The sequence below is a fragment of the Marmota monax genome, unplaced genomic scaffold (genome assembly GCF_021218885.2).
Source record: "Marmota monax isolate L192 unplaced genomic scaffold, Marmota_monax_Labrador192_F-V1.1 WCK01_AAM20220418_F8-fsc00131, whole genome shotgun sequence".
NCBI lineage: Eukaryota > Metazoa > Chordata > Mammalia > Rodentia > Sciuridae > Marmota > Marmota monax.
In genome coordinates, this window is record NW_026693141.1 from 120,914 (window position 1) to 135,043 (window position 14,130).

General features: G+C 34.2%; 1 protein-coding gene across 1 annotated transcript in view; it reads right to left on the reverse strand.

The window, feature by feature from the left end:
- Positions 1–8,270: 8,270 nt before the first annotated feature.
- Positions 8,271–14,130, reverse strand: part of Agbl3 (AGBL carboxypeptidase 3) — a 65,147-nt gene continuing 59,287 nt past the window's right edge. Inside the window, exon 16 of the mRNA XM_058582854.1 lies at positions 8,271–8,842. Coding sequence (XP_058438837.1) covers positions 8,425–8,842 — 418 coding nt within the window. The 3' untranslated portion in view covers positions 8,271–8,424. The remainder of the gene's footprint in view (positions 8,843–14,130) is intronic.

Here is a 14,130-nt window from a genome sequence, read left to right on the forward strand (position 1 = left end):
CTTTTTTTTTTTTGTGGTGCTGTGGGGATTAGGGATTGAACCCAGGGCCTTGTACATGCAAGGCAAGCACTCCACCAACTGAGCTGTATCCCCAGCCTAGTTTTGTATTTTTCATGGGGGAGTGGGTGAGGATCTCCTCAAGCTTCCATTCTAGAATTGGATCTCTTCCCATTATTTTATTTTTTTTTCTTCAAATATTTTTAGTTGCAGATGGACACAATACCTTTATTTTATTTGTTTAGTTTTATGTGGTGCTGGGGAACAAACCTAGGGCCTCACACATGCTAGGCAAGTGTTCTACCACTGAGCTACACCTCCAGCCCCATCTTCCTGATATTTTAAAAAATATATTTAAAATTAAAGACTTCATGTTTTAGAGCAGTTTTAGTTTCACCGTGAAATGAAAAGTCCAGAGATTTTTCCATATGACCCCTACCCATACTCAGGGTCATCTAGGTTTTCTCCTATGTTTATCTTCTAGGAATTTTATAGTTTTGTACTTTACATTTAGGTCTATGATCCATTCTGAGGCAATTTCTGTGAAGTGTACAAGTTCTTTATCTGGATTCTTGTTCTTTTGTATATGGATGTCACTTGTTTCAGCACCATTTGTTGAAGGGCCTCTCTTTGCTGCATTGTCAGGGATCTGTTGATTTTATTTATGTGATTCTTTTTCTGGGTGCTCTCTTCTGTTTTGTTGATCAATTTCTCTATTCTTTTGCCAACATCACACTATATTACTGTAACTTTATATAGTAAGTCTTAAAGTTGGGTAGTGTCAGTTCTCCAACTTTGTTCTTCTTTTTCAATATTGTATTGCCTATTCTGAGCATGTTGCCTTTCCATATACACTTTAAAATCACTTTTTTGATATCTACAAAGTAATTTGCTGGGATTTGGATTGGAATTTATAGATCAAGTTGGGAAGAGCTGACATCTTGACAATATTGAACCCTCTTATCCATGAACATGAAATATGTCTAATTTTATGTGGTTCTTTAGTGTCCTTCAGCAGAGTTTTATAGTTTTCTTCATATAGATCTTGACATATTTTGTTAGATTTATGCCTCAGTATTTTAGTTTTTGGTGCTAACGTCAGTAGTCTTGTGTTTTTAATTTCAAACTCTAATTGTTCTTTGCTTATATGTAAGACAGCAATTTACTTTGGTATTTCAACTATTCATCAGCTTTCTGGTGCTGTGATGAAATGCCTGAGAAAATCAACACATAAGGAGGAAAGATTTGTTAGCTCATGATTTCAGAGACTTTAGTCCATGATTGTTTAGCCTTTTTACCTTTGGGACTGTGGCAAAGCTGATGTTATGGCAGAGAGTGCGTGGTAGAGCAAAACTTCTTACCTTAAGACTGCTAGGAAGCAAAAGAGAGGAATGGGCTGAAGTTCCAATTATCCCTTTCAAGACCAGGCCCCCCACTGATCTAACTTCCTCCTGCACAACTCCACTTCCTAAGCTTTCCATCAGACCCCGTTGACACCACCCTGGGATCAAACTTTTTTAACATATGGCTTTTGGGGGATATTTAAGATCTAAACATAGCTTTGTATCTTACACTTGCTATTATCACATTAATTCCAGGATGTTTTATTTTTATTGATTCTTTGGGCTTTTCTACAGTCATATCATCTGTGAACAAATACAGTTTTTTTTTTTTAATTTTCCTTTCCAGCTGTATATCTTTTATTTCCTTGTCTTGCTGAATTAAGATTTCTAGTCTTAAAATGGGCATTCCCTTATCTTAGCAAGAAAGCATCTGTTTTTTTTTTTTTTAAAGATGTTCTTTATCAACTTGAGAAAGTTTCTCTCCATTCCTAGTTTGCTGAGAGTTTGTTTTCTTACGAATGGGATAGGAGTTTCCCAAATATTGTTTCTGCATTATTGATATGATCATATGATATTTCTTCTTTATTCTGTTGATGTGATGGATTATATTGATATTATATTGATATAAATGTTGAGCTAACTTTGCATAACTTGAATAAATCTTAGTTATGGTGTATAATTATTTTTATACATTATTGAATCCTATTTCTAATATTTTTTGAGAATTTGCATCTATTATTTATGAGAGATATTCTAGTTTTCATTTTTTGCAATATCTTTGGTTTTGGTAATAGGGCAATACCATAGAATGAGTTAGGGAGTATTCCCTCAGTTTCTATCTTCTGAAAGATATTGTAGAGAAAAGGTATAATTTCTTTCTTGTTAGTTAGAATTCATTAGTGAATTCATGGAGGCCTGGTGTCATCTCTTTTAGAAGGTTTTATTATTTCAATTTCTTTAATAGCCCTCCCTATTCAGATTGTCTTTCTCTTTGTGTGTGTTTTGGCAGGTTACATCTTTTGAGGAACTAAGCCATTTCATCTAGATTATCAAATTTGTGGGCAAGGAATTTTTCATAATATTATATCCTTTTAATGTCCAGGGGACTAGCAGTCTCTTCATTTCTGACCTTAGTAATTTGTGGTTTTCTCCTTTTTCTTATTAAAGAATATTCCTAGAGGCTTATATATTTTTTGATCTTTTCAAAGAAAATGTTGGCATTTCATTAATTTTATCAGTTAACTTCCTATTTTCAATTTCATTAATTTCTGCTCTAATTTTTATTTTTCTTCATACTTCGGGCTTAATTTTTCTTTTTAATAATTTTCCAAGGTAGAAGCCTAGATTCATTAGACAATCTATTCTTATAAATGCATTATATGCTATAAATTTCCCAGTAAAAGCTTTGCTTTCATTGTATTCCATTTTATTGTTATGTTTCCATTTTCATGTGGTTTGGAGTATTTAAAAAAATTTCTTGAGAACTCATTGCCAAAAATTAACATAGCTACTCCAACTTTCTTTCAGTTAGGGTTAACAGGGCATATCTTTCTTCATCCCTTTAAACCCGTGTCTTTCTATTAAAGTGAATCTTTATATTAAAGTGATATATCAAGAAAATACTTCTCTTTTTATTCACTCTGACAGTGTCCTATCTTATAATTGCTATATTTAGGCCATTGCCTTTAAAAAGTGATTGGATTAGTATCTACCATATTTGTTACTGTTTTCTATCTGCTGCTTTTGTTGCTTCTTGTCTTCCATTCTTTTTGTACCTCTTCTTGTTTTCATCACTTTTTTTCCTTTTATTATATCAAGTATAGTTTTTTCACCTTTGTACAGTGCATCAAATTTACATCAAAACCAAATCCTCTTTCAAATAATACTATTCCAATCACTTCCTGGATAATGCAAGTTCTTTTTAGCAGAGTACTCTCGTTCCTACTCAATTGCTGGTATTTGTTTCATTTATATACAAGCTATAATTTCTGAACTTATTGTTACTATTTTCATGTTTTTTTTTTCTGGTCATGGTGATTGAATCTGGGGCTAATGCATGCTAGGCAAGTGTCCTACTGATAAACCTCATCCCCAGCCCACTCTCATTATCTTTAAAACACTGTTATCTTTTATCAATTAAGAAAAAATAGTTTACTTTTATTTTCTCTCTATTGCTCTTCCTTTATGTATATCAGAGTTTCTGAGTTGTACAATTTTCCTTCCTCTGAAGAACTTTCAACATTTTCTCTTAAGTCTAGTGGTGAAAAATTCCCTTGATTTCTACCTAAGAAAGCATCTTTCTACACTTTCCAAAGACAATTTCACTGGATAGAGATTTCTAGGTTGATGGTTGTTATGTGTCTCCCATGATATATATGTTGAAAAGCTCACCCCCAATGTGATGGTGTTAGGAGGTGGGGCCTCTGGAAGATAATTGTAATTAGGTCATGAGGATGGAATCCTCATAAATTAGTGCTGTTATAAAAAAAGTCATGATGGCCACAAGATGGCCACTGCCTGCACCCTTGCCAGACACTGAATCTCTTAGCATCTTGATCTTAGAACTCCCACCTTGGAACTGTGAGAGATAAGTTCCTGCTATTTAAGCAATTCACTCCATGGTGTTTTGTTACAGAAGCCTGAACTAAGGAGTTATTCTTTAACACTATAAATATTTCACTTGCTTTCTTGCTTACACAGATTCTGAAGAAAACTCTAAAGTAATTATCATCTTTCTCATCTATATATGATAGGTGTTATTTTTTCCTCTGTCTTCTTTCAAGATTTTACTAGGTCTTTGATTTTCTTGAGTTTGAGTATAACATGTAGAATTTTTGGCATTTGGGTTCTGTAAGTTTTCTGGATCCATGGTTTGTTGTCATTATTTATGGAAAATTCATTCATTCTACTACTGTTTTTTTTTTAAATTTCTACATCTCTTTTTATTTTTTAGAGTTTACATCTCTCTTCTTATATTACCCATCTGTTCTTGCATGCTATCTATGAATCCAATTAGAACTCTCAGCCTATTAATTATATCTGTTTAAAATTCCTGGGGGTATCTGAGGTTTATAGTGATTAAATTTAATCTTAAAGAAGTAGAGGTTTTCCAGTAAACTACTAGGGTGAAGAGTATACCAAGCAGAGAAAATGAAAAGCCTTTAAGAAAGAGAGTGGCATACTCAGAAAACTGAAAGTTAAAGGGCAGAGTGGAAAAGTGAACCTACATATTCTCCTAGGGAGAGCATCATATCAAGTATTTGTATAAAATAATAAGATTATTAGAAGAACAATTATGGGTGAGGACCACGGTAAAATTGTTAAGGAAATATCCGTATACTTCTATGTTCTGAGGAACTGGTTTATTATTGTATTATTCACAAAGGTACTCAACTCCATAATTTATAATCTTAAACCCTGAAGACAATTGAAGGTTCAAGTGATAGATATTTCACTGAATAAAAAAATAAATCAAGATTTTCCCATAGCTTACTTACCACCCACCCCATCTTTGAGAATAAGAGCAAAATTGAATTTTGAGAGCTCTTACTCATCCTGATGTCAGCTACAATAAATGCTATGGTTCAGAACATTATCCTCACTTTACCAAGCTGGAGCACTTACCTTGCAGAAGGCATCTTGGAGGAGCAGACCTCTGCTCTTACCCCAGTCAGTAAGAATAAGAATTTTGGGGTGAAAAGTAGGGGCCCCTGGGGGATAGAATACTTACCCCCAAAGCACAATCTATTTTATCTTTTTTTTAATTTTTTTTTTTTTTAGAGAGAGAGAGAATTTTTAAAAAATATTTATTTTTCAGTTTTCGGCGGACACAACATCTTTGTTTGGATGTGGTGCTGAGGATCGAACCTGGGCCGCACGCATGCCAGGCAAGCGCGCTACTGCTTGAGCCACATCCCCAGCCCCAACAATCTATTTTATCCAGAAGATAACTGGATCGGTCGTCGAAGAAATCTCAAGAAATCTATTGTCAAGACTCTTTTAAAACACAATATTTACTTTAAATATTATAACAGACTCTTAAAATCTTCTTCAGCTACTGGAAATATTGTTGAGAACAGATCACCAACTTTGGATCTTCCTGGTTATACTCAACCCTAATTAGGCTTGTGGCCTTCACCTTTCATGTACCTAATTTATTTAACTTTCATTCCATTTAGTCTCATCCTGTACGGGATGCCATTGTTGACCCAGGACTAATCGACTCTTTTCTCATTTGCTACATCCATCCTGACTTACCTGCTTGATCTGTTTCTCTGCATTGTCTTAAAGGAATCTCTCCCAGTGCTTGCTGCCTTATGCATAACAGAATGTGAGGTGCTGAATTTGTTCCACAGTGTCCATATGAATAAATAGCTAGAGATGTACAGCTCTAGAATGGATGTACTCATCAGTTATAAGAAAAATTGTGCTTTTAATATTTTACATCTTTGCTTAACTTTGATAAGTAAAATGTCTTTTAAACTATAATATATACATTTCAGTGCCATTTTGTGCCACTCTATCACCTTGTAATACCTGGTATTTTCTTTATGACATAGCAACATATAATATATGCACTTATCTGTAATCATTTTAAGTCATGTATGTCTTATGTGGACAATTATATGATATTCTTCTGGTGGGGAGAAATGTCTTTTATGTCATCAGTGATTCCAAGTATACCAATCACATAACAGAAATAAATTCAGATGGAAATGAGGACAACCACTCCATTCACAATATCTTCAAAAAAAAATAAAATACTTGGGAATCAACCTAACAAAAGAGGTAAAAGACTTATACAATGAAAACTACAGAACCCTAAAGAGAGAAATAGAAGAAGATCTTAGAAGATGGAAAAATATACCCTGTTCATGGATAGGCAGAACTAACATCATCAAAATGGCGATATTACCAAAAGTTCTCTATAGGTTTAATGCAATGCCAATCAAAATCCCAACGGCATTTCTTGTAGAAATAGAGAAAGCAATCATGAAATTCATATGGAAAAATAAAAGACCCAGAATAGCAAAAACAATGCTAAGCAGGAAGTGTGAATCAGGCGGTATAGCGATACCAGACTTCAAACTATACTACAGAGCAATAGTAACAAAAACAGCATGGTACTGGTACCAAAACAGGCGGGTGGACCAATGGTACAGAATAGAGGACACAGAAACCAATCCACAAAACTACAACCATCTTATATTTGATAAAGGGGCTAAAAGCATGCAATGGAGGAAGCATAGCATCTTCAACAAATGGTGCTGGGAAAACTGGAAATCCATATGCAACAAAATGAAACTGAATCCCTTTCTCTCGCCATGCACAAAAGTGAATTCAAAATGGATCAAGGAGCTTGATATCAAATCAGAGACACGCCGTCTGATAGAAGAAAAAGTTGGCTACGATCTACATACTGTGGGGTCGGGCTCCAAATTCCTCAATAGGACACCCATAGCACAAAAGTTAATAACTAGAATCAACAAATGGGACTTACTCAAACTAAAAAGTTTTTTCTCAGCAAAAGAAACAATAAGAGAGGTAAATAGGGAGCCTACACCCTGGGAACAAATCTTTACTCCTCACACTTCAGATAGAGCCCTAATATCCAGAGTATACAAAGAACTCAAAAAATTAGACAATAAGAGAACAAACAACCCAATCAACAAATGGGCCAAGGACCTGAACAGACACTTCTCAGAGGAGGACATACAGTCAATCAACAAGTACATGAAAAAATGCTCACCATCTCTAGCTGTCAGAGAAATGCAAATCAAAACCACCCTAAGATACCATCTCACTCCAGTAAGATTGGCAGCCATTATGAAGTCAAACAACAACAAGTGCTGGCGAGGATATGGGGAAAAGGGTACACTTGTACATTGCTGGTGGGACTACAGATTGGTGCAGCCAATTTGGAAAGCAGTATGGAGATTTCTTGGAAAGCTGGGAATGGAGCCACCATTTGACCCAGCTATTCCCCTTCTTGGTCTATTCCCTAAAGACCTAAAAGGAGCATGCTACAGGGACACTGCTACATCGATGTTCATAGCAGCACAATTCACAATAGCAAGACTGTGGAACCAACCTAGATGCCCTTCAATAGACGAATGGATAAAAAAAAATGTGGCATTTATACACAATGGAGTATTACTCTGCATTAAAAAATGACAAAATCATAGAATTTGCAGGGAAATGGATGGCATTAATGCAGATTATGCTAAGTGAAGCTAGCCAATCCCTAAAAAACAAATGCCAAATGTCTTCTTTGATATAAGGAGAGTAACTAAGAACAGAGTAGGGACAAAGAGCAGGAGAAGAAGATTAACATTTAACAGGGATGAGAGGTGGGAGGGAAAGGGGGAGAGAAGGGAAATTGCATGGAAATGGAAGGAGACCCTCAGGGTTATACAGTGGAGGGGGTAGAGAGAGAGGAGGGGAGGGGAGGGGAGAGGTGGGGAGGGGGGAGGGTGGAGGATGGGAAAGGCAGCGGAGCACAACAGACACTAGTATGGCAATATGTAAATCAATGGATGTGTAACTGATGTGATTCTGCCATCTGTGTATGGGGTGAAGGTGGGAGTTCATAACCCACTTGAATCAAAGTGTGGAATATGATATGTCAAGAAATTTGTAATGTTTTGAACAACCAACAATAAAAAATTAAAAAAAAAAATAAATTCAGGAAATGATGTTGACTGGTTCATTAAAGTGCCTAATAGGGAGGTTAAAATTAGTGATAGCACATGTCATTTCTCCCTTGAATTCTTAGTTATTTGGTGCTGTATGCATAAGTAATTCTGGAAGAAATCAAAAGTTCAGAATTTTGTTTTTTCATGCTGACAAAAATTAAATATAAATATCTTTAGTGTTTTTAAATTTTCTATATTTTCTCTAGATTTTTTTAAATATCTGGTAGATGTTTCCATTAAATAATATGGGATATCTTGAATTTGTAGTTTAGCATCTGCATATGCCTGTAAAGAGGGAGGTATAGTGAAGGAAGGCTTGTCTTGTTTTCTTTTTACTATGTCAGCAATGTCATCTTTCATCCAGTTTTCAGAGCAAGAAAACAGCGAGATTAATTGTCCCTTTGGAACCTCAGGTGGAAGGTGAGTTGTCTGTCATTCTGATGTGGTTGCTCCTTCTTGGTTTTGGGGAGATGAGGAACTATCTGCTTAGAGCTCTGCAGTTTGGACTCTTCATCTTGAAGACTCTTATCTTTTATGTTTGCAACCACTTCAAAGCTTGAGGGAGCAGTCTCCAATTTGCTGCTTAGAAGGTTCATGTCTTCAGTCTTTGTGGCCCAGAGAACATGTTTTTTCCTCTTCTTGGTGCCTTTGAGAGGTGTCAAACTTTCAAGTGACCTTTGGGGCACAGACTGGAACCATTCTGAGGCATCTGTCCTAAGATTCCTTTGAGTTACAAAAGGAGGGTTTCTGGGTGGTGTCCAAGATGAGTTGTATTTCTTTATATTTATGCAAGTAGCTGGCTTTGGTCTAGAAAAGAAATTAAATATGTGAATTTTTGCTGGACATGTACCCACTTTATAGACTACAAAATCAAGGTAGAGATCCTCATATTTAGAGGGAAATTTTTTTTCGAGAGAGGGAGATCTTGTAAATTATTCATGGTAGCCATGTCATTTCTCTCAGGTTTTCTAACCACAAACTTTTAACTGCATTTTACTTAAACTTTCTAATTTGTTTTGGTAGTGCCGGGGATTGAACCCAGGGCCTTATACATGGTAGGTAAGCACTCTACCACTGAGCTATAATCTCAGCTCCTAAACTTTTTAATTTTGAGTAATTGTATACTAATATGCATTTGGGAGAAATAATAAAGATTCCACGTACTCTTCACCCAGTTTCCTCTAAACGTAACATTTTGCAAAACCATAGTACAATACCATAGCCTGGGTATTGACATTGTTGTGGTCAAGATACAAAACTGTGGCCTCACATTGCTGTGTTTAGTGCTGACTTCCCTCCTTGCCCATCCCCTCCTTAACTCCTGGCAGCCGTTAATCTATCATCCCAATTATCTAGTCTTATTTCAAGAATGTTATATAAATGGAATCACAATGTATGCAACCTTCTGGAATTAGCTTTAGTTTGTGTAGTTCTCTTTGGTTATCCATCCAGGTTACCCTGCACATCATTAGTTTATTCCTTGTTACTACTGAGTAGTTGTCCATGGCACAGATGCACTACAGCTTAATGATTCATCATTGAAGAACATGTGGATTATTTCCAATTTATGGCTGTTACAAATAAAGCTGCATAAACATTTGTGTACAGGTTTTTGTGTGAATTTAAGTCTTTGTTTCACTGGGGTTAATTTCCAGGAGAGTAATTGCTGGGTAAAATGGTAGTTATATATTTAATTTTTAAAGAAACTGCCAAACTGTTTTCCAGAGTGGTTGCCCATTTTATGTTCCCACCAGCAATATATGAGTAATCCAATTTCTCTGCATTTGGTATGGTGCTTTTTGGGGGGGCAGGAGCAGGGGTGCTGGGGAGTGAACCCATACAGGGCCTCGGCCTCATACATGTTAGGCAAGCGCTGTGACACTGAGCATTCCCTGCCCTGTTGTTTTTGTTTATTTCAAAGATGTGCAGTGCTAGCTCATTATGTATTTAATTTGCATTTTTAATGGCTAGTTGAACATCTTTTCATGTGGTTACGTGTCACCTGTATATTTTGTATGGTGAAATGTCTATTCATGTCTTTTTCCTTTTTCTAAATGAAAAGTTTATTTTAATACTTAGAAAATGCTTTAATTTTGAAATTTTGAAAATTCTTTAATCCAGAGAGAAGTATTTTGATCACATGGTTTGCCATATCTTTATAGCCTGTCTTTTTATACTTTCAACATGGTCTTTTACAGAACATTTTATTTTGATAAAGCCCAATTTACTGATATTTCATTTTATGAATCATGTTTTTGGTGTCAAGTCTAAGAACTCTGCTCAACCTTAGTTCCTGAAGATTTTCTATTTTTTTCCTAAAAGTTTTGTAGTCCTATGTTGTACACTTAAGGTCATAATCTATTTTGAATTAATCTTTGTATACACTATGAACTTAAGTTTCACTTTTTGACCTACTGAAGTCCAATTATCTCAATATTGTTTTTTGAAAAGACCTTCTGCCTCCGTTGAATTGTTTTTTCTTTCTTTTTTTTTTTTTTTGGTACCAGGGATTGAACCCAGGGGCACTTAATCACTGAGTCACATTCCCATCCCTTTTTATATTTTATTTAGAAAGAGGGTCTTGCTGAGTTGCTTCAGGGCCTTGCTTTTGCTGAGGCTGGCTTTGAACTTGTGATCCTTCTGTCTCAGCCTTCTGACTTTGGCATTTTTATAAAATCGGTTATAGGCTTATTTCTAGGTTCTCTACCCTGTTCTATTGATGTATATATCTATTCATCCTCCAATAGTACATTGTATTACTGTAGCTATATAAAAGATCTTGAAATCAGACTGATTCCTCCCACTTACCCTTTGTCAAAATCGTTTTTGCTATTTTAATGTCTTTGTGAAAAAGTCATGTTGGGATTTTGAAAAGAATTGTGTAAAACATGGATATCAATGTGGGAAGAGCTGACATCTTTACTCATCGAGACTTTCAATCCAGGAACATGCTGTTTTTTTTTCCCCATTCTCTTAGATCTTTGATTTCTCCTATTCATGTTGTGTAGTTTTCAACATACAAGTCTTACACTTATTTAGTAAATTTTCAACTATGTATTTCATTTTTATGAGATATTGAAAATTGTATAATATTTGTAATTTTGATGTACACAAGTTCATTTCTTACATATAGAAATATATGTTTTGTATGTTTATCTTATATTCTGAAGTCTAGAAGAACTTGCTTTTTATTAGTTCCAGGAGTTTTGTTTTGCAATAGACTTCTTGAGACTTGTTTTTAGAGAATAACATAATTAAAAAGGGACCATGTTCTTCCTTTTATTTTGATCTGTATGCTTTGTTTCTTTTACAATGGATAGAACATCTAGTACATTGTTGGATAAGAATGGTGAAAATGGACTATGACAAGTTCTCTATTCCTATTTTTTTCCTGAGAATTTTTATCTTTTTTTTTGTCATTTTGTCAATTTTTTTCTGTGCCAATTAACATGATCATGTGGGTTTTGATCGTCAGCCTGCTAATATGGAAGATTACCTTGATTGTGTGTGTGTGTGTGTGTGTGTGTGTGTGGTTGGTACTGAGGCCCTTGCGTCTGCTAGGCAAGCATTTCACTACTGAGCTATATCCCCAGCCCTTTTAATTTTATTTTGAGACATGATCTTGCTTAGTTTCCCAGGCTGGCCTTGAACTTGCAATCACTTTATCTCAGCTTCCTGAGTCATTGGCATTACAGATGTGTACTTGATTTTTAAAAATATTGAACCATCCTTGAATTCCTGAAGTGGATCACACTACCAAGGTATGTATAATTCTTTTTTAAATTTAACACTGTATTCTATTTACTGATTTTTTTGTTAAATATTTTCTAATATACATCTATGAGTGACCTCATTCAATATCTTTCTTTATTTTTACTGTCTTTGGTTTTGGTATCAGGCCATTGGGTAGCTTCATGAAATGAACAGAGACTTACTTTTCTATTTTCTGGAAAAAATTTTTGTAAAATTGGTATTAATTCTTCTTTAAGTACTTGATGAAATTTTCTTGTGAAACCATATGGGCCAGGAGATTCTTTGTTTTAGGAGTTTAAAATTATGAATTCAATTTCTGTAATAGTTAAAAGGCATTCAAATATTCTATTCCATATTGAGTGAGTTGTGAGGTGGGGGAGAGAGGAAGGGAGGGAAAGAGTGTATTAAGGAGTTGATCTATTTTCTGTAAATTGTTAAATTTGTATCTGTATTGTTTTCAACTATCTTTTGATCTTTAGTGATATCCCTTGTTTCATTCTTACTTAGTAATTTGTTTTTTCCTTATTTGACAGTCTTGATAGAAGGTTGTTAATTTTACCTATCTTTTAAAGAACTAGTTATTTCACTGATATTCTGTCATTTTTCTGTTTTTGATTTTTGCTCTTATTTTTATTATTACCTTTCTTTTTATTTGATCTTTTTTTTTTTTAAAAAAAGTTCTTGAGGTGGGGAGCTTAGATTATTGATTTGAAATTTTTCTTCTATTTTGCATATGCATTTATTTCTATAAATTTACATTTCAGTACTGCTTTAGTTATATCCCACAAGTTTTGATATATTGAGGTTTCATTTTCATGCATTTCAATATATACTTTTATTCCTTTTGAGGCTGTCTTCATATCATGAATTATTCAGAAGTGTGTTGTTCATTTTTCAAATATTTGGGTGTCTTGTCTGTGTTCTGTTTGATATTGATTTCTAGTTTGATTCCATTGTGGTCACAGATTATACTTTGTATTGTTTAAATTATCTTCAATTTTTTGAAGTTTGTTTTATGACCAGTTTTGGTCTATCTTGGTATAATCTGTATGTACACTTGAAAAGAATGTGTATTATGCTGTTGTTGGGTGGAATGCTCTCTAATTACCAATTAAGTATTTTTTTTTGTTGAATTCCTTAATATCCTTATTTGCCATTTACTTGTTGAATAAATAGTGGATTTGCCTATGTCTCCTTCCAGTTTTTGCTTTACATATTTTGTAATCAGTTTTGTAGTTTTAAGCAAACACATTTAAGATTGCTGTGTGTTCTTAGTGAATTGTTACTCATTATATAATGTGCCTGTCTCTGATAATTTTCTTTCGAGATCTGCTTTATTGAATATAGTCACTCCTTTCATTTATTAATGTTTGCATGATATGTCTTTTTCCATCTTTTTAAAATTTTGTCTACATTGTCATACTTGAAATGAGTTTCAAGTGAACTCTGTATCATTGAGTAATGTTTTTAGATCTATTCTGCCCATCTATCTTTGCTGGTTTTATTTCAAGCATTGACATTGTTTCTGTGTGTTCACTGTTTTTTGTTTCTATCTTTTTTCTGCCTTACTATGGATGATGTGAACTGAGAATTCCACTTTGATTTATTTGTAGTGCTTTTGAGTGTATCACTTCAAATAGCTTTTTGAGAGACTGCTCTACACATTATATTACATATGCACAACATCAAAATCTAAAGGTGGTGTTGTGTTACTAGTTTGGACATGGAAACTACCTTCCTTTGTGTGTCTTTACCTTCTCACATTTATAATTGCCTTAATATTTCATTTACATACATTTAGAACAATATTACTGTTATAACTTTTACTTCAACAAACATAATTTAGAAAACCCATTATTCTGACCTGTATTTTTGCTTACCATATTTTTTTCCTGGTAGTCTTTCTTTTGTTGTTTTCTTTTTGTTTAGAGAAAACCTTTAGCCATTCTTTTAGAATATTAATTAATATTGGTCAAAGACTCTCTTAAGTTTTACTTCATGTGAACATCTCTTCACTTCATGTGAACACCTTTATTTTCACTGGGTATAGAATTTTAGTTCAATATTTCCTTTCAACTATTGTGCACTTCTTCTGGCCTCCACTGTCATTCAAGTTATTTTTCCCTGTAGGAAAGGTGTTATTCTTCTCTGATGCCTTTCAAGATTTTGTCTTTTTATTTAGTTTTCAGAAGTTAAATTTTGGTAAATTGGTATGAATTTCTTTGGGTGTGTCCTGTTAGTTGCTTGCTTAGCTTTTTTTTTCATGTTTGTTATTATCAATTATTTGTATTGATAATTATTTAAATTAATTCACATGTTCACTATTTTATTTATTCACAATT